The sequence below is a fragment of the Falco naumanni genome, chromosome W (genome assembly GCF_017639655.2).
Source record: "Falco naumanni isolate bFalNau1 chromosome W, bFalNau1.pat, whole genome shotgun sequence".
In the NCBI taxonomy this organism is placed as follows: Eukaryota; Metazoa; Chordata; class Aves; order Falconiformes; family Falconidae; genus Falco; species Falco naumanni.
In genome coordinates this window covers 27,736,287-27,757,784 of record NC_054079.1, presented here as the reverse complement: position 1 = coordinate 27,757,784, position 21,498 = coordinate 27,736,287, and the positions used below count along the sequence as shown (strand labels likewise).

The 21,498-nt window shown below is 37.9% G+C and overlaps 1 protein-coding gene across 8 annotated transcripts in view; it reads right to left on the bottom strand.

The window, feature by feature from the left end:
* LOC121080397 (rapamycin-insensitive companion of mTOR-like) overlaps nt 1-21,498 on the bottom strand; it is a 109,811-nt gene that overhangs the window by 8,185 nt on the left and 80,128 nt on the right. For all 8 annotated transcript variants that reach the window (XM_040578403.1, XM_040578401.1, XM_040578402.1 and 5 more), the window contains 11 exons: nt 15,151-15,315; nt 14,657-14,733; nt 14,467-14,545; nt 9,624-9,733; nt 9,410-9,497; nt 8,539-8,631; nt 7,431-7,537; nt 6,546-6,775; nt 4,740-5,766; nt 1,298-1,475; nt 27-111 (listed from right to left, as the gene is read on the bottom strand). In XM_040578403.1, coding sequence (XP_040434337.1) covers nt 27-111; nt 1,298-1,475; nt 4,740-5,766; nt 6,546-6,775; nt 7,431-7,537; nt 8,539-8,631; nt 9,410-9,497; nt 9,624-9,733; nt 14,467-14,545; nt 14,657-14,733; nt 15,151-15,315 — 2,239 coding nt within the window. The remainder of the gene's footprint in view (nt 1-26; nt 112-1,297; nt 1,476-4,739; nt 5,767-6,545; nt 6,776-7,430; nt 7,538-8,538; nt 8,632-9,409; nt 9,498-9,623; nt 9,734-14,466; nt 14,546-14,656; nt 14,734-15,150; nt 15,316-21,498) is intronic.

The window sequence follows — 21,498 nt, the reverse complement described above, 5'->3', positions numbered from 1 at the left end:
GTACAGAAGAGGAACAAAACTAATACCTTCTGCATCAGGTGCAAAGACCCTAGCTCCAGAGTCATCAAATGGGGGTGTAGTTTTCTTCTGGAAATATGGAATTTCCTTTACCTAGAATATTCAAATGAAAGTTAAAATAAGCACAGGTGGAAATAACATTGTCAATTTTTTACTTCAGGAAAAAGATCCAATTGGAGGAAGAAATTAAGAATGGGCTCCTAAGTAGTAAAGAAAAGCCAATGAGAAAATCATACATTTGTGAATGAACATTTATTAAGCAAGGCTTATGAACAGTCAGTAAATAGTAAAACATAGTGGTGACAGGCTGTAAGGAAACCAGTGACCCAGAAGTGGCTATTAATGATCTGTCCACAACCACTCTACAACACTGGAGAGCTTGGGAACGTAGAGCAAAACCACCCAGGACATCTAAATTGTTGCCTGTAAGATGTTATCTACAAAAACAGTTGAGAGAAATGAAGTGACGCAACATAAATATGCCATAAAGACTGTGGAGGAGAGAGAAATGAAGTAGTCTTTTCATAAAGGGGAAATAGAAGCAGGTATGATGGAAAATCTTGCATTTGCTCTATCTTTAGTAAGAAATTTAGGTTTGAAAGGCAAAGACTAAGTAAACTAAAGATAAGGAAGCCACTGATTTACCTTTGACATAGACCATATCCTGTTTTTGATAATTAGGTAACAGAATATTAAACATTGTGATGCATCAGTTTGTTAGATGGGAATGTGTTTTAACTAAGTAGAGAGAGGAAGGCAATTGATACATAAGATAAACTGTTTTAATTTAAAGAAATATACCTGTAAGGTTAAGTAAAGACAATATATTTTATTGCTATGATGATAAATATACAAATAAAGTAATATTAAATCAAGATCATGGTAGCAGAAAGTTTACTGTGGGATTATGCACATAATTTATGGTTGACCAATGAACATATGGTTGGCTAAAGAGATATTAACAAATGCCCACAGACTATGCTAATTTTAGTATAAAAGCTAGCTGACAACTAAAAATCTTATGACAGTTTATTTATGCTACAACTGTATAACATGCTTCTAACCTAGCGTGTCATTATTTGCCTAATAATACAAAACAGACTAGCACTTTTCTGTAAAAAGGGTTAGAAAAGTAACTCTTGTTCTCCAAAATGCATTCCTTGAAAGTACTACATCCAGTTTTCCTCATTTCTGTAGATCTAATCTATTCTGATGATAATGCAACAGTTAACTACCTTCCAGTATGAAAATGCAAATTAATCTGTTATCACATACATACCTGGAATATTTCATTGATATTCACTGGGAGAGCAAGGCCAAGGTAATCATCAGAGCTACCATATGTAGCATTAGAAACCATGGAGCGAACAGAGGAGGAACGCTGAAGTGTGTTTTGGTTAATAGGACTTAATAAATCTTCTTTATCTAAAGAGGCATAACTTAAAGCTTTCATGAACCTGTAACATTGAAATAATAAATCACAACCTTGGTAAATCTCTCATTCTGGCACATTACAAATAAGGAGGACTGCTGACACAAAGACTATCCTCATCTTCCCACTGTAAAACCCAGAGCTTGTTACAATATCAAATTACAGCTATAGGCTCACTGCCTTTGTTCTGTCTCATGTTGTATTGCATGGATTGGTAGTACCTCGGGTAAAAAATTGTGATTTTTTTTGTTTGTTTGTTTAAAGTCCTGGCACAGGGACTTGAAAGATAGCAGGATGGAACTTCTGCTTAAGGGGTTGCCAACCCTGTAAAAACACAAATTGTCTCCAACTTACCAGGCTTTGAAGATTTACAGCCCAGACACAGTCAATAAAGATTTAGGCTTTTAAACTGTTAGCACAGAGCTTGAGCCTGCTGAGTACCAGAGATGAGAGCAAAGAACATTTTTTTTCCTGTATTCTAAAGAAGCCACCCACTAGGTCACCCAAGCACGGAAGAAGAATTTGCTCAACATGAACAAAGAATAAACTTGAACCTGAGCAGTGAGCAGAGCTGACTGTGACAAGCAGCCTGAGGAACAAAGAAAGAAATAGGTTGGGAAAGGAGACAGGAGAGAGGAGGCTGGAGAACAAGTCCTCAGTGCTGATAAAAGTCCTGATAATGGAAATCTCTCTTTTGGCCATCTGTCATTTTACTTCTCATTGAAGATAAAATGCTTTCTGCTAATCAACCTAAACAGGTGGTCTATGCAGTGGATTAAAGCTTCCTAGTAAAAAGAGATGCTCCTTAGGAACAGTAAATTCATATTATATTAATGCAAATTATTATACATTGGAAGGTAAAGACAGTGAATGTTTTATTTCTTGAGCTGGACTTTTTGCCTTAGAAATAATTTTCTATCATTTTTTTTGTTTAGATGGGCAATTAAAATGTCTTCTCATCCATAGCAGCTTAACAGATTTATACCAAGATAAAAATAAATTATTATGGTTTTACTATGTGTTGTTCAAGACATTATTATGCGATGGGAATGTGCAGAATGCAGATTATAGGACATCAACAGTTTTCTTGCTACTAATTCTGACTAATGCTAATTAAGGTAGCAGTGGACTTGCAATAAAACTCAAGCCATACTTCAAAACCCAAAGTTACCAACTGCATTAGTTATTTCATAATAAAGTATTCTATAATTACTCTCAGTATAAAGATATATGTATTAATCCTAAACATTTGTCCCTGCTTCTGTTGGAAAAGCTAACACATATATCATCAGTAGTGATAAACACTGATAAGTTTTCATGAAATCATGTATGCAGGTGGATGGGGCAAGAGCCACGATCAGGATTTGAGACATGCACCTTAACGTTTTTGGTTGGTCTTTAAAGACAGAGGTGGAAAATTTATCCTCATAAAATAATTTGTGCAAAGAAATAAACCTTTCAAACTTTTGAACGCATGGAAGAACTAGAAACATCACTGAAGTCAATTTATAGCTGCTACTTGCTATGAATACCTGAATTTGTGAATGAAGCATGAATCAAAGAAAATTTCTGCAGACTGACAGAAGAATAGCCTTAGAAGACAAAAAAGGACAGAATATTTCTTTCCAATTTATTATTAAACAGCAGTTAAAGACAATATTTAGCTGGAAGTAGTAACATACTCTGAAATTAAAAGGACCGGAATTATGCAGTGGAGATACTGAGCTATAACCAATAAGAAAAAAACCCACATACTAGTTAAATCACAGTCTTTCCAACCAATTATATCAGTAACCAAGACAATCTGACAATCTTTTGTAATATGTACATCTGTAATTTTTTTAAACTTCTCAGATATGAGCACTCTGGTCATTTCAGTTAAACGTTAAACAGGTCAGCTCAAATCCTTGCACCTAACCACTGATATGAGAGATCATGAACAACTAAGCACCATGAATACCGTTAGTATTACACTGCATGCTGAGTCTCAGGGTGAAAGTCCACTGCAAGGAGGCTGCTTTGCATATCAAGGGCATGACTGCAAGGAACCGTACAGCATGACTACAGCCAGAACAGAATCTGTACTACTACTGAAATGACACTGACTTGTTCCTGCATTAGCACAGGAAGCCAGTGACAAAGCAAGGAACAGCACTTCTGATTTCCAGGATGGTGCAGCTTAACTACCAAATCATCCTTAATTTAATTGGCACACACAGTCTAGTTCCAACTTAAAAGAACAAAGAGAACAAAACTTATCTTTTATGGCATCTTTGCAGAATCATGTGAAAATATAAATAAAATTAATGTTGCTCTTAACCAGAAAGGAAACTAGTAGTAAAAAACAGGCACTACAGACATTCAACTTGGTATGTGGATTGAAATTCAGGGACCAGCATTTGCTCTTCTGTGCAGTAAGGAAGACTAATGTGCTAGTAAATTCCCCCCTTTCTCTCATGTGAGACAGGATATTCAGGTAAATACAGAGACAGAAAGTGTCTTTTCCCTTTCAATAATTATCTGAAAATCCAATCCACTAGCTAAAAGCTGATTTGAAAGGAAAAGTTTGGGAAGTAGAAGAGCTTTTAAGAGAAAAGTTGTTAAGCACTGACTGGAGCTGCTGGAACAGTGTCAATGTCACAAGCTACAGATATATAACTGTCCAATTAGTCTTCAGAAGAGCTAATATTACTCAAAAATAAAGAGGTGACACTGCAATCTAAAAATAAACCCTATGAGTAAAATCTTTGCTCTGTTGTAGCTAAGAAGCCAAACTCACATTCATATCAGTGGTACCAGTATCTCATCACTGGCCTCAGTGCCACAGGGAACACCAATATAGCATACTGGCAGGAGTCCCTGTCCTAAAACCTCACCAAATGACATTGAAAGAATTATCATCTGAAATACAGCTCTGACTGCACGAGCAATTTTGTGTGATTGTAACTTCAGCAATGTTAGCAGTACAGTTGCATTTAAATATTAAAAAAAAGTTAAACAGGAAGCAAATGTGATAGAAGGAAACATACTCCCCTTTGTCACTAACAGCATTAAAGGGACTGAGGACAGCTATGAAAGCTGGGCTTCTCTGACAGCACTTAGAAAATTCAGACTTCTCATTAGCCTATTCTCCTCCTAATATTGGTACTGCTTTCAGCAAAGTTATGAATTGTCCTGCAACAACTGTCACTTTTAGATGAAGTTGGAAAAAAATATTAGAAAGATACTTTTCTTATTTAATTGCTCTTACATCTTTGAAGCAAGAAACAAGCACATAATAATCCCTTACCGGCTTGGGGTCAGCCGAGAATCCAGGCTGCCAGACTTCATGGTAATAGTGTCAGTAAACAGCACATCCTTTGCTGGAGATGCTAGGGCTTCTGAGTGAGACAGTGAAGGATGCATTCTCTGCTGTTGTAAGCGTTTTAGTGTAGCATAGCCAAAGGCATCTCGGGAACTTGCATAGCTAAAGTTATAGTCAGCAAGATTTTTTATTGTAGCAAAAGAAGGAGCCTTAAGAGACTGGGCTCTTCGGGGAAGCGTATGAGAAGTCCCTGGGAGTACCAGGGATACAGAGCTGGATTTTGAGAGAGTCAGGTGGTTAGACTGTGGTGTTGAACAGTGACTTGGTTTAACTGTTTTTGTGCTTACCACAGTACTCAAACTTCCACAGTCAGTATCTATGTTTGTAGTGTCCACACCTACAGTCTCCCTTGAAGGGCTAGAGCTCATTGAGCTTATGCCACTTGTTGTAGTATCTGTATTAAAACTTAGGCTACGACTCTTGAAATGTGTTTGTGTAGTACCATCTCCTATTAGCCTTTCTCTGCTTGTGTTTTCCTGATGAATTTCATTTCCAAGACCTTTTGGCAGCTTTAGGTCATGTTCTCCAATACTTGGAGTACTATCAGTATCTTCCATGTGCTTACTTCCAACAAAAGAAGTTTCTAATCGTAAAGCCTGGATTTTAGGAACTCTGAAAACAGGGTTTAATTCTTCCTCAGCAAGAAAGTCTATGCTACTGGAAGTTTCTCTTACAGTACGATTTCGCCTCAGGCCTGATTTACTGTTGGATGTCAGCTTTCCTCCTTTTGGATCACTGCTACTTTTATGTTTTTTATTAGGTAGAGTAAGAGAGCTTAGAATACGGTTTTTCACAAGTCTGCTAGAAGAAAAAAAAGGAAAGGGACTACGGTCTTTGTCCTTTGAAGGTCCAGGTCTGTCATAAAATATTTGTTCTGCATCTTCAGTAATATCTAGGAAAAATGTACTAGTGGAAGCACTACCAAAACGGTCATCCTCCATGATGAACATACCTGAAATTATATGAAAATTTGTCACTGAAAATGGATGTTTCTTCAAAGTGTATAAACTATGTTGTGAAAAAGTAAGCAATTCTATAAAAGCTAAAGCGGGAGACACTGTGTTTTACCACAATTTGAATTCAACATTTTTTCTGCAGAACTTAGTAATGTAAATTATCTTCAGGTGTACTTGAGCTGAAGAAAAGCCACACTATCTTATTTCAGTGCAAATATTCAGCTACTAGGATTACAACTGATGCGTTCCTTTAACGATATCTAAATATGCTATATTTCTGGATTTAAATTTCAAATATCAATAGCAAAATTAAAATGTATTAAATACACAAAATATACAAGAATTTAAATACAGCAATACTATATATGTGTGTGTATACACAGAATATATATTCAAAATATTCCTTTATTCCTTTGAGGACAAACAAGTAAATGTATCTTTATACCTAAAGCATGGAGATTTCTGAAGGGTATTATAGCAAGCTGCCATAACTTGACATAAAAACCTAGTAACTTACCCTAATGTTAAAATTTATTTCTACACCAAATGTAAATTTAAGACACTGTTCTCTTCCCTCTCACTTGATTACATCTCTCTGAATGCATATAACTGTCCCCTGGCTTGTACTCTTCTTTCTTGCAATACCACCTTTAAACCATTTCCCTGAACCTCATCCTGCCAAAAAATCAGTAAGAACACCAAAATGCATTTTTGTGGTGTTTTTTTTTGTTGTTGTTGTTTGGTTGGGTTTTTTTGTGTTGTTGTTGTTACTTACTTGAAGGCATAGATTCACTTTCACTGTTATGCCTAGAACTGGTGGACTCAGAGTTCAAGCTAAGAGTACTGGGTATAGAAGAAAGTTCATTGCAGAGCTGCTCCATGTCATCAGGGACCACTGGCCAAGGCTGTCTACGACTGTGTCTAACTGCATCCCAGTTATGATGCTTCAAAATGTCACATCCTTGTTTAGTTTTGGCTATTAGACCAAGCACGTAGACACAGGTTCTGTATTTAATGTATATATAGAAAAAAAAAAGAGCAACAATAATAGCATCTAATTTAGCTAAACTTATTTCTCTCCTGAAAGGAAACAGTTTCAAAACAATTCAGCAGAAACTTCACAAAATTGCTAAATAGCTTTTTGTTCCCGATTTTTATTTGCAAAACAATGGAAGCTTAAGAAATACACTAAAATACCTGAGAACAATACACTAATAAAAAATAAAAAATAATTATTATGAGTGCCAAATACATAAAGTAGAAAAGTACCTTAATACATAAAGTAGAAAAGTACCTTTTTTTTTAAAGGACAAACATTAATACAGTAGCAGTATTAGGCAAAAGATCATCTATTTGAATAAAAATTATAATTAATAAATAGATTCCAACTGAGATATAAGTAGCAAATATTTAATTATTTTTTTAAAAAAGGAAAAAAGTAGTATGCATCTTTTTTCATAAGTTTCATTTGCTTACTGCATGTTCTTTTAGACTTCCTATACAATTCTGAGATTGTATAGGACTGGGATTGTTCAATGATCTTTAAAAATTTATTTTCAAGTAAGTAGCAAAACTATATTCACATAAATTAGGTAAGGCTATTTGAAAACCTACTGGAACTATCATCTGTAAATTTTATGTATAAAACAGATACACATACCCTCTAATGGAGAGAACCTCACAATGTTGCGCAAGTGCCATTATATTAGGAATTACATTCTCCTCTTGAAGCAAGTTAAGACCCCAATTTGATGATCCGATATTGCCCTGGAATAAAACAGTTTGTCAAATAAGTTTTGATTTTGATGTTGATGTGATCTGCAGCACTATCGGTGTAAAGCTTTTGACATCTTTGTTTGGTGGTGGTACAGTTTCAAGCCATATCTCCTCAAAGCAATTAGAGATTTGAGCACCCTTTTGGGCATTTCCTAGTCATGCAAATCCAAAAAAGGACTCAGGACACCATGTATAATACCTAAAACTGGTCACAGTTTACTACATATTCCTCATTTTACCAATTCTAGTACACTTAGCAGTATGATCTTGAATTACTCATTTTACATTCTTCTTAAACAGGTATTTTATTACATACCTACAATATCTTCCAGTAATAGTCACCTTGGATAAATGTTCCAAAATAAACTTAGGGGAAGACAAGAAAGAGGTAGATAAACAGTTGAGGTGGCAAAGCGACTTTAGAAGTGTAGCTTGTATAGGCACAGACACTAGGTTTTCCTCATATTATCCCAAGTATCAGGGATGTCATGACCATATATATTCACATGCATCAACAGTGGCAGCCAATTTTCTTCCAGAAAAACTGAATTTTGGACCACCACAATAAATATATTAAAAGTAGAAAAATAGATCACAGCAAGTGGCAACCACTGGTTCCATAGTAATACTGTTTCTATACGTGGCAGTCTGTTATTTTTATTTGGTTTAAAACAAAAAAAAAACTCAAAAAAACCAACAACATCCCCTGCCTGTCTGCCCCTCCCAAAAAAACCCAAACCAACAAACCCACAAACAAAACCCCAAAAAGAAAGACAAACTGACTATTAAAAGACTCAGAACAAAACAGGTGCAGTGAACAATTTTCATCTGAAAGTCCAGTTAAAGTACTTTCCACTAATCTGGAAAATCACACACATTTTATGACAAAAACCCCAAAGAATGATTTTAAGGGATTTTGCTTAGTTATTTCAGAATCAAGTGTCATAACAGAACTCAAACAGCTGCAAAAAGATTGTAAATCTATTACTAACCAAGGCCCAAAGGGCTGCTTTCAGCTGCTTAATACCTTCCCATTTATCCAGCACTGGGGAATGAACAGTGTAACTTAGATCTGTAACAATATTCTGAAAGAGAAAAACAGAAGAAAAAAAAATACTCAGTTGAAAATTAAAAGGAGACCTCAGTAAAACAAGTTCTCTTGCAGTTTTAATAAAAATAAAGTGCTAATTTAAAGTATGTACCCTAAAATAAAATAGTGGTAGTTCTAGCATAATAACCGTAAATTAACAGCGATAGTAATGCAGGTAGAAAATTTTAACGTTAACATCAGGTTAATTCAGATTTCATAAAGAGAAAAGATTAATCAGATTAACACTCTACAACATATAAGCTTTCTCTTGAACTTTTAAACTATTATATAGAATTCATTACATCATCTTGCAAACTCACATTAAAAGTAAATTTATTTAAGCTACTATGAATTGGCTTAGGGTTTGTTTTCTTAGCTCTTCAGGATATTAGAAAGATCTTATTCCCTCATCTCCATGTTTTTGTATGCATAAAAGGATAGGTACAGTTTTACTTGTCAATATACAAAATTCACTCACACACAGACTGAAACATTATTTCTGTTGATGAGTTGATTTCCATTCTAAGCTTTGGTAGCCATTTTAAGAAAAACGTTGCAAGGTATTTCTCTGATATTTGTGCTCAGGAAGGAATTTTACATGAGATGGCAAAAACTGTCTTCACAACTTTTTGGCCCCATGTAACTTGAGACTTTCATAAACTACCTATTTTGCAAAGACTGTTTAAATTCCATCTCTTTTAAAACATATTTTAAAAGGATTATAATACTCTTTAAAAATTGTTCAAGTTATAAGTAGTTATTATTATCCTTACCTGAGACTCCAATAAATAGCAGCCTGTTTTATGGTGCACCAGTTGGCCATAAAGGTGAACTGGCAGGTAGACATGTGGTCGTTGTAATCTGGTAGAAAGAGAAATCATGTTTTCTCAGCAATTCTGAAATTTTCTTTTAAAATACACTGCAGTGTAATGCAATGAGTTACTGTTGAGTTTTTTCAGATGAAGAGGATTCTTTTGGAGAGTTTACCTTTGGTTGCTCCGACGAACATAGTTATCACCATCAACAGGTTTGCGATAAGTTGTAAGTGCTTCATTAAGTTGTTCTTCAATCAATTCAACATACTTTAAATTATATTCCTAAAAGATGACAAAGGTTGACAAAATACACTGAGGCGGTACAATTCAAATGGTCCTTAAGGAAGGCTGAATTTCTTTATGATTTGAAGGTGAGGCTCATCAAAATTATTGTACTTCATACATACAATGAGTTTGCAGAGAGTTGACAACTGATTCCATAATTATTTCAGTGAATTTATTAAAAAAGGAAGGAAAGAAGGAAGTATTCCACATGTGACTAACCCAAATAATCTCAACAGATCACCATGCATTTCAGTATTCCTAGAGAAGTGACAGCTTGTAAGTTATTAAAAAAAATGCTGAAAAGCCAACAGGAATGAAACCAAGCATTTGTAATGGATTATAAAAACAAAATAATGTATGAAGAGTTTTATTCTAGTCATGACAATGAAGTCTTTTTCTTAATGGGTCATGTGTTCCTATTTACTTCCTAATAGCATAAGCTCTTCACGAGATCTAGATTTAACTTTAATTAGCGACAACAAAGACCAATTGTTCTCAGGGTACCCAACCCCCTAAGATGGAACACAGGGATGGGGAGCAGAATGAAGCCCCCATAATCCAAGGGGAAATGGATAGTGACCTGCTGCTCCACTTAGACACACACAAGTCTATGGGGCTGGATGGGATCCACCCAAGGGTACTGAGGGAGCTGGCAGAGGAGCTCACCAAGCCACTTTCAGTCATTTATCAGCTGTCCTGGCAAACTGGGGAGGGCCCAGTTGACTGGAGATTAGCAAATGTGATGCCTATCTACAAGAAGGGCAGGAAGAAGAATCCAGGGAACTACATACAGGCCTGTCAGTCTGACCTCAGTGCTGGGGAAGGTTATGGAACAGATCATCCTGAGTGCCATCACAAGGCATGTGCAGGAACACCAGGTGATCAGGCTCAGCCAGCATGGGCTTATGAAAGGCAGGTCCAGCTTGATAAACCTGATCTCCTTCCATGGCAAGGTGACCCACTTAGTGGATGAGGGAAAGGTTGTGGATGTTGTTTACCTGGACTTTAGTAAAGCCTTTGACACTATTTCCCACAGCATCCAGTTGGCGGCCAGTCACAAGTGGTGTTCCCCAGAGCTCAGTATTGGGGACAGTTCTGTTTAACATCTTTATCAACGATCTGGATGAGAGGATTGAGTGCACCCTCAGGAAGTTTGCAGACACCAAGTTGGGGGGAGAGTGTTGATCTGCTTGAGGGAAGGAAGGGTCTACAGAGGGATCTGGACAGGCTGGACCAATGAGCTGAGGCCAATTGTATGAGGTTCAACAAGAAGTGCTGGATCCTGCACTTGGGTCACAACAACTCCATGCAACACTAGAGACTTGGGGAAGAGTGGCTGGAAAGCTGCCTGGCAGAAAAGGACCTGGGGGTGTTGGTCAAGAGTCAGCTTAACATGACCCAGCAGTGTGCCCAGGCAGCCAAGAAGGCCAATAGCATCCTGGCTTGTATCAGAAACAGTGTGGCCAGCAGGACAAAGGAAATGATTGTCCCCCTATACTCACCACTGGTGAGGCCACACCTAGAATACTGTGCTCACTTTTGGGCCCCTCACTTCAAGAGAGATGTAAAGGTGCTGGGGAATGTCCAGAGAAGGGCAATGAGGCTGATGAAGGGTGTAGAGAACAAGTCTTATGAGGAGCAGCTGAGGGAACTGGTGTTGTTTAGTCTGTAGAAAAGGAGGCTGAGGGGAGACCTTCTCACTCTCTACATCTACCTGAAAGGAGGTTGTAAATAGGTGGGTGTTGGTCTTGGTCTCTTCTCCCAAGCAGTAAGCGATAGTGCTGTATGCCCTCCTTGCTGCCCTAAAGATCTTGAACTGCACCATTTCATGCTTAAGGGCAGCCTTGGCTGCAGGGACCATGAAATGGTGGAGTTCAAGATCCTTAGAGCAGCAAGGAGGGCATACAGCAAGATCACTACTGTGGAATTCAGGAGAGCTGACTTTGGCCTCTTCAGGGATCTGCTTGGTAGAGCACCATGGGATAGAGCCCTGCAGGGAAGAGGCGCCCAAGAAAGTTGGTTAATATGCAAGGATCACCTCCTCCAAGCTCAGGAGCGATGCCTCCCAACAAAGAGGAAGTCAGGCAAAAACACCAGGAGGCCTGCATGGATGAACAGGACAAACTCAAACACAAAAAGGAAGCCTACAGGGGGTGGAAGTAAGGACAGGTCGCCTGGGAGGAATACAGAGAAAGTGTCCAAGCAGCCATGGATCAGGTTAGGAAAGCTGAAGCCCTGATAGAATTAAATCTGGCCAGGGACATCAAGGGCAACAAGAAAAGCTTCTATAGGTATGTCAGCGATAAAAGGAAGACTAGGGAAAATGTGGGCCCTCTCTGGAAGGAAACGGGGGACCCTGGTTACCCAGGACATGGAGAAGGCTGAGGTACTCAATGACTTTTTTGCCTCAGTCTTCACCTGCAAGTACTCCAACCACACCGCCCAAGTCACAGAAGGCAAAGGCGGGGGACTGGGAGAATGAAGAACCACCCGCTATAGGAGAAGATCAGGTTTGAGACCATCTAAGGAACCTGAAAGTGCACAAGTCCATGGGACCTGATGAGATGCATCCACAGGTCCTGAGGGAACTGGCGGATGAAGTGACTAAGTCACTCTCTATCATATTCGAGAAGTCGTTGCAGTCCAGTGAAGTTCCCAGTGACTAAAAAAGGGGAGACGTAACCCTCTTTTTTAAAAAGGGAAATAAGGAAGACCTGGGAAACTACAGGCTGGTCAGTCTCACCTTGGTGCCCAGCAAGATCATGGAGCAGATCCTCCTGGAAACTATGCTAAGGCACATGGAAAATGAGGAGGTGATTGGTGACTGCCAACATGGCTTAACTAAGGGCAAATCATGCTTGACAAATTTGTTGGCCTTCTATGACGGGGTTACAGCACGGACGGGTGAGGGAAGAGTGACCGATGTCATCTACCTGGACTTGTGCAAAGCATTTGACACTGTCCCGCACGACATCCTTGTCTCTAAAACGGAGAGACATGGATTTGACAGGTGGACCACTCAGTGGATAAGGAATTGGCTGGATGGTTGCACTCAAAGAGTTGTGGTCAGCAACTTAAAGTCAAAGTGGAGATCGGTGACAAGTGGTGTTCTTCAGGGGTCTGTACTGGGACCAGTGCTGTTCAAAATCTTTGTCAGGGACATGGACAGTGGGATCGAGCGCACCCTCAGCAAGTTTGCCAATGACACCAAGCTGAGTGATGCAGTCGACATGCTGGAGGAAAGGGATGCTGTCGTCCAGAGGGACCTTGACAGGCTAGAGAGGTGGGCATGTGCAAACTTCATGAGGTTCAACAAGGCCAAGTGCAAGGTCCTGCACCTGGGTTGGGGCAACCCCCAGTATCAGTACAGGCTGGGCAGAGAATAATGGATTGACAGCAGCCCTGAGAAGAAGGACTTGGGGGTGCTGGTGGATGAGAACCTCAACATGGGCTCGCAATGTGTGCTTGCAGCCCAGAAAGCCAACCGAATCCTGGGCTGCATCAAAAGAAGTGTGACCAGCAGGTTGAGAGGTTGAGAATCACCTCTCTGCTTTGCTCTTGTAATACCCCAACCTGGAGCACTGCATTCAGCTCTAGGGCCCCCAACATAAGAAGAACATGGACCTGTTGGAATGAGTCCAGAGGAGGGCCATGAAGCTGATCAGAGGGCTGGAGCACCTCTCCTATGATGACAAGCTGAGAGAGTTGGGCTTCTTCAGCCTGAAGAAGAGAAGGCTCTGGGGAGACCTTATAGCAGCCTTCCTGTACTTAAAGGGGGCCTACAGGAGAGGTGGGGAGGGACTCTTTATCAGGGAGTGTAGTGATAGGATGAATGGTAATAGTTTTAAACTGAAAGAGGGTAGATTTAGATTAGATATTAGGAAGAAATTCTTTACTGTGAGGGTGGTGATGCGCTGGAACAGGTTGCCCAGAGAAGTCATGTATGCCCCATCCCTGGAAGTGTTCAAGGCCAGGTTGAATGTGGCTTTGAGCAACCTGGTCTAGTGGAAGGTGTCCCTGTCCATAGCAGGGAGGTTGGAACTAGATGATCTTTAAGGTCCCTTCCAACCCAAACCATTCTATGATTCTATGTTTGTATGATTAGAGGAAACAGCCTCAAGTTGCCCCAGGGGAGGTTTAGATTGGATATTAGGAAAAATTTCTTCCCTGAAAGGGTTGTGAAGCATTGGAATAGTCTGCCTAGGGAAGTGAAGTGGTTGAATCACCATCCCTGGAGGTATTTAAAAGACATGTAAATGTGGTGCTTCGGAACATGGTTTAGTGGTGGATTTGGTAGCATTAGGTTAACAGTTGGACTTGATGATCTTAAAGGTCTTTTCCAACCTAAATGATTCTATAACCAGAGATGACAGGAATCTTGAAAAGCAGTATTCCTTTCCACACTTCTCTAGAGAAGACCTTACACAACAATCTACTTTGACAAGTCAGGAAGTCACGACTGCTGAAATATTTGCTGGAATATCAAAATTATATAAAAGGCCTGGGTAAATCAAAAGCATGCATGTACAGAGGAGCTATGGAACTTCTAGTCCCTGTCAACCATTTTCAGCAAAATCATAAGTCACTGAGGTAAAAAAATGTATTGGCATTAGCAATGCAGATATATGAATGTACACTATTTTTAATACTCTTTGACGTTCTAAACCTGCATATTCACACTCTTCCTCCTCCTACTTTCAAGCAAACACACATTTTATTCTTAGTATTACCTTTTGCCACTTTTCCATTTGTTTTGTTACATAACCTCTTTCATTTAGATAGGAAAACCCCTTTGGAATGGACAGAAATCTGTAAAGTAACATCAGACAGTCAGTACTCCACTTAAATTGCATGATTTGAATAAAAAACCCAACTTATTGTTTCCACAGTGCAAAGTCAAACAGCATATTCAACATTTACCTTAGGAGTAGAAGCAAACCTTTGTCTCCAAGGTGAGAAAGAGCTGGTTTCATTTGGATAAGGGCATGAAGATTGGCCTAAAAGAATTAAAAATGCATAAAGAATATCCAAGCACTATATAATTCTGAAAACTATAACAATTACAACAGTCTGCAAGCAATGAGGTAGCAAGTTTTTCATAAAAGTATCAAACAGCACTAACCTCATCCTAATATTATCCCCTTTACAAAAACTATAATTATCAAAATATCTGAATTAGTCTGAATTAATATTTAAAAGTAAGCATGATCCAGAAGTCTAAATTTTCTTGTCATTAATACTGCAGTATTTTCAGTAAGGGGTCTATAAACTATTATGAAGTCCATCAGTGACAATCAAGAAAGGAAATAATCAGTAGCTTCTTGCATACTTTTATTTTGCTGTTGGGCAGGGGGTGGGGAACAGTTTACAGAGTAGCATACCAAAGAGAAGTTGAAAGGGGAAAGGATGCTCACCTTGTCTTCACATGCCTCATCTAGAATATCAAGTGCCTCAGAAGAAATAATTTTATTTTTATCATGTAACTGGGTCACCAGTAACTCAATCCCCCAGTTGCTGAAGAACTCTACATTTGCTCTCAGTAATACTCGTAAGTGTTTTGTTGCATACAACCTGCAGCTCTGCAAAAATAAGGAAAATACTTTTTTGAATGAAAGAAAAATAGCTAATGTAGTTAATGATTTATCACTTTTAAAAATACATTTCAATTACCATATTTTATAGCAAGTAACTGCATTGCACACCTTAATGCATCAAAACTACAGTCTACTTGAAAGCTATTTCTATCTTATCAAATGGGAAATTTGAGTCTGAGATCACAAGTAATCTGGCCACTGCAAATCTCCTTGGAAAGCCCTTATCAATTAGTCATTCGCTGTGATGGCATCACATAAATTCATCAGGATACTCAGGAGAAATACCTTGTAACTGACCAGTGCAATTGTATATACTATCATGTATGTAATGTTTTGAAAAAAACAAGAAAATCTTAGAATCTCTGGGGAATTTATTGTAATAAATTTTATTTACCAAAAGTATCTGATCTTCAAAGCTTCTCAGAAAACCTTCCAAATATAAAAATGTTATTTTCTGTAATATGATAGTCTCCCAACACTTAGTTTACTACTATGAATTTCTCTAAGTGACAGCAGAAAGTACCACCTTGTCAGTTCCTTGCCAAATAAACAGCACAAACAGATTAACATAATTTTTATTAGAAAAATTACATGCAACATAGAAGCAAACAGGCTTAATCTACAAGAATTTGCTCTTGAGTAAGCATAGAACAATCCTGAAAACGTATGCTTACCGGGAAAGGTGTTATCTTTACTTAGACAAGCATAGCTATAAAAGACAAAATCCTTCTTCAGGTCTTCAGTCCTTACACCTTTAAGGCTATGATAGCTATAATCAAGTAAATTTTTTATATGTTAAAATATAAATTATCTGTGATGGGATGCATGTGAATATCTATAAGAGATAGGTGAATTGGTCCAGGTTGGACAGCACTACCTAGGTTAACAATATCTTCTGTTTTGTTGGGTTTTTTCCCCCTCCAGAAATACTTGGCAAGCAGGACTTGAAAGAAAATGGGAGTAGGAAATGTGAATGTGCACAGTTAATTTAAAAAATATTGTCTTGTTATTTCAATTTCAAGTATCATGTGCACATTTCTATTTATTCAATATACAGAGGCTTATTTTTTGGAAGGGAGGTGGGAATGATGTCACACAAGTACCAAGAATGACTGTGGCAACAGTGATTTGCAATTCTAATCTAGGCTGCACAACTGTTTTGAAATGGCTTGCATCCCATTTGTGGTATACCTTGTATATGGAATAGATGACTAGCAGCATACCTATTAAAGATGAGAACAAGAGCTACTATGCTGAAATGATCGCTTGATCTAGATGTTAAGTCTACAGAATAACACAATAACGTGAAACCAGAATTCAGTGTCATTGTAGTTCAAGTGTTAAAATCTGTCTATAAAAAAAAATCGTTACTACTATAACTATACTGAATGGGATACAGAGAACAAAAGATAATAATCTTCACTTCCTGAAATACTTCCTGAACATAAATTAATCTATCCAGATAGCTAGTGCAGAAATAGCACAATTTATTTTCTGCTTGGGGAAGGAAAAGATGAAGCAAAATCCTGGAATGTTTTTACTTTTGATGGGAAACAAAAGGAAAACCAGTGTAAAGGATATCTGAGGAAACAGGCATTCCCCTCTTTCCCCCAAGCATGAACTACATAAAAAAACATAGATAAAGCCCTGTACTATATCTGTCAGAAGATTCTTACTTTTAATAGTAAAGGTCTTTGTGACCCACAGAAGTGATGACACAAGTCAGAGGTCACTATGCTCAGCTGATTACATAAAGCTCAGCATAGATGCCAGTAGATATAGGATAAATCTACCTCTTGGTCACTCATGAAGAAAAAAGGTCATGAACTGCAGCACTTGAGGAAGCACTGGCTACTCTGCTATTTCTACCATGAGCTGGCAGAAAGGCAACTGAGGCAGTATTAATTTGCTTCAGCATGAATGACCAAAGCACATCTGGAAGTAGGTTAAGATGTTCTTCTGCTTCGCTGATCTGTAAAGATATTGCTCTGTAAATGTTTCTGTTGTATATAGTCACCCCCAAAAAGCTACTCTCCCCTTCTAACACTAAACTGACTACAGAAATGACTTTTCCTTCTTCTGAGACACGCATTAGCAATGGCTAACAAACCTGCTTCACATCTTTGAGTAACTGCAAAAGGTGTATGAGGCTATAACCTCAGTTAACTCATGCAAAAGAGCATCTTTAGCTCTTAAATAAAGATACCAAAAGTAAGATATTTCATTTAAAAACTTCTCAGGGAATTAAAATTTCTGTAGGGAAGAAGCCTTATTGGAGATGGTCTTTCTCCCTTACAGAACACATCTTTTTAGAAATTATGCCCAGTTCCATGTATTTTTATTGTTTTTAAACATAATTTAGAAGCCAGAGGTAGCATACAGAATCAAAAAAATCACAATTCGTCTTCTAGATTCTGAATCAATACAAACCGTTCCATAGGCATTTGCTTACTATACGGGGTCTACTCATCCTACCAGATCCTCATCAGAAGTCCTTGAAAAGGGAAGTTGGAAGGGCTTGCAAGTGCCTTCTTTGAATGGAACTGCATGTTCATTTTTAATCTTAGGATTCACTTGTCCAAGGTGACAGAATGACAGTTTTGGTAATATTAAAAAAATATATACTCCCTGTGGGACAGAGTAGTTGAGTGGTATAAACTGCACCAAGTTTCAATATTTTCCTATTGTGCTTACTAAACACAAAGGAGTAAATCTTTGTTTGTTGTTGACCATGCTGCTGTTTCAGAATTCCAGATGGTAAACCTCAGAAAATGGCAGATACCTTCCCCTAACATCTAAGCAGACATACTTCCAAATTATTCCTCATTCAGTGAAACTGCCCATGCAAGTATCTGTCAGTTCAATATTTCCATATTCTTTCTGGTATCTTATCCTCTCTGAATTGACTACTTCCACCTCACACAAATATTTTAGTTTCTGGAAGAGACTTGTAGTTTTGCCAATTACAGTAGTTCAAAAATACCACTTATACCATTAAGAATACAGTTAATATCAGAATAATCAAAATGTTTTATCCTTTGGATTAGCTCTTTATGCTTTGATCTTCTATTGGGAGCACAAACACCAAAAACAATAAATACAAGCATTTTGTCCAAGAGATGATACTGGCAATATTCTGTACATCAAGCATTGCCAAAGGGTTCTTTGAAAGGTCAGCATTTTGCTTTTTTGTCAAGTAGTAGTTAATGACATTTTCTCCTCAAATTCTCAGCAGCTCATTTTCCACCATAAGAATTTATGCATGTAAATCAGGAAAATCAGGAAAAGAATTTCTTAAGGAAGTAAATAAATTTTATCCAAGTATGAAATCATCAGTGGTTGATGCAAATGTAGATCCATTTCTGCTGGCTGAGACAGTCCATTCTATTTGTTCTTTTAGACCAAAAATACAAAATATTTTCTTATGAATTCCAAGCAGGTCAACTAATTTGGGAAACAAAACACTGAAGTGTTTTTATTTATCCCTAAGGATTCAATACAGTATCACAAAGAAAGTCAGGCTTTATTTAAGAGGTTCAAACAGTAAATCTTCCTTCTCTTCTAGTATCCTGATAGTAAAAGATTCATTTACATCTGTGATAAACAAGATTTAATTTTTTTATATTTCTTAAATGTGTTATACTTTTTGTTTTTAAGAAAACATTCAAGGGATTCTCATGGTACTGCAGGGTACAAAAATCAGGGTACAGTCTCATCCAGTACAACACTGAACAGGAGAATTTAAGTCACAACACATCTCAGCTGTGAGTTTTCCTAGAGATCACTATTGTTAGAGACCTGCTATACCTGACTGCACACCTAACTCTGGCATTAAGGACTACTGACCTATCAGTGCACACATTTTATAAATGAAACTGAAACCTTTCTCATAAGTTGATGTTAGGCAGTTGAGAAAATATATCCTAATAATTTCTATTCTTTTACATTTCAAGAGACTTCCAAAAATAGACAGTTATTTAATCTCTGCTGTTTCCCTAGACAACATTGCTAGATCCATGCATCAATGTGAGACTGGGAAACAGAAACATTAGAACTCAGCAGTCATAGGCTACTAACATAGGCTAAGACCTTAAAACATCACGGATGTGAGTACCAGTGTTTCTAGCAAGAAAGATCTCCATCTTTAATTATTTAGGTTGGAGCTCCAAAATTTGAGTTCTTAAGTTTCTGAGTCTGTATAATGTCTCTTAGCTTTCTCCAATGAGTTTTACCTTGACATCTGTCAAGCTTTGGCATTAAATACTCATGGTAATACCAGTGCAGCCTATTAAAATTCAGATCATGATCTTCAATCCTTTTCACAATCCCAAACAGACCAGAACTGAAATGGATAAACCTGTAGGCTTGTCATGGTTTAAATCTGGCCAGCAACTAAGCACCACAAAGCACTCGCTCACTTTCCCTCCAGTGGGGTCGTGGGGGAGAGAAAATCAGAAGGGTAAAAGTGAGAAAACGTGTGGGTTGAGATAAAAACAGTTTAACAACTACAAAGAAATAAAAAAAAATGGAAAAAAAAAACACACAAAGAGAGAGGAAAATAAACCCCAAGAAAAACAAGTGATGCAAAAGAAACAATTGCTCACCACTAACCAACCAATGCCCAGCCAGTCCCCAAGCAGTGGCCCCCCATTTTATTGCTGAGCATGACATCATATGATATGGAATATCCCTTTGGTCACTTGGGGTCAGATATCCCAGCTGTACCCCCTCCCAACTTCTTGTGCACCCCCAGCCTACTCGCTGGCAGGGCAGTGTGAGGAGCATAAAAGGCCTTGACTCTGTGTAAGCACTGCTCAGCAATAACTAAAACATCTCTGTGTTATAAACATTGTTTCCAGCACAAATCCAAAACATAGCCCCATACAAGCTGCTATGAAGAAAATTAACTATCCCAGCCAAAACCAGTACAGGTCTCTACAAGCTTTCTTAATTTCTAAGGTGCTGGAGAGTGACGTCTATCCTATTTGCAACTGAAGTACAAGAAGTATTTACTACCCATTGTTCATTAAGCTGAACTACAAATAGGTGGAAACTGTATTTTTAGTTATCATCACTAACAGCAGCAGAAGCTCTCTTTCTGGCTTTGTATACACTTGGGACAGTATGTTCAGACACTATCTCCACCCCACTTCAAGCCAGTCTGCTTACAGCTAGTGATACCTGTATCAGAGTTGAATGTATTCTGGTTTGTTTCCTTTGTTTCCTCCTGGGAGGTGGTGGAGGGAGCCAGTACCCATTGACATGAAATCTCAATAGAAACAGCTAAATGAAATTCCACTGTCTAAACAGCTTTTAACCAGCAGTCATCTAACAGAAGCTTAGAAGTCTAATAAAGACACAGGCATATCCTCACAACATGTGAATTTCTATTTCCTTGCTCAGACTAGGCATAAAACACCTTTGGAGAAAGGATATCAAAGTCATCACTTCTTTGAAAAATTACTTAAAAATCAGTCAGTAGGGAGTCTTACCCTCTTCTTTCAATGAGTCATTCCTTCAACCCTAACTATCTTTATTACTTTTAGACTCCTCTCTTTACCTATAAGAATTATCACATCTTTTAGTCTTGGAAATATCCTTGATTTCTTTCTTTCCCTCTCCTCTTCCTAAATAAGAGATATTTAAAGCTAGTGTCTACCTTATTCCCTCTTGTATCTACTTTAGAGCATACTCTGCCTTGTCCAAGTGAGAGGAATAGCTTTCCCTTAAGTACTGAAAGTTCTTTCCTAGGCAGATTTCAACTTAATAATTGTCATTTCCCTGACATTAATGTTTGTCTATTATGCTACACCTGATTGATTTCTCTTTTCTTAAAGGTTCAAGAGCTTCCTTTCCTAAGTCTGCATGTTATTTCCACTCACCTTTAATTCAGAAGTGCAAATCTCAATGCCTACTTCTGAACCACCCCCTTGTTCCAGGAGCTATACCTTCTACTCAATTCCACCACAGTAATCTCAATCATTATGAAAATAGTATATATCACTGGAAGGTTAATCTGCTTATTCCTGCTAGAAATACACATTTCTGTTTGTGAAAACAGTGACTTCACCATTGATTTAGGATGTCCACTGACCTAGACAATAATGTTATATTTGGTTTATATTAGATTTACACATTTAAAGACTTTAGCTCCCTTCATACATGAGA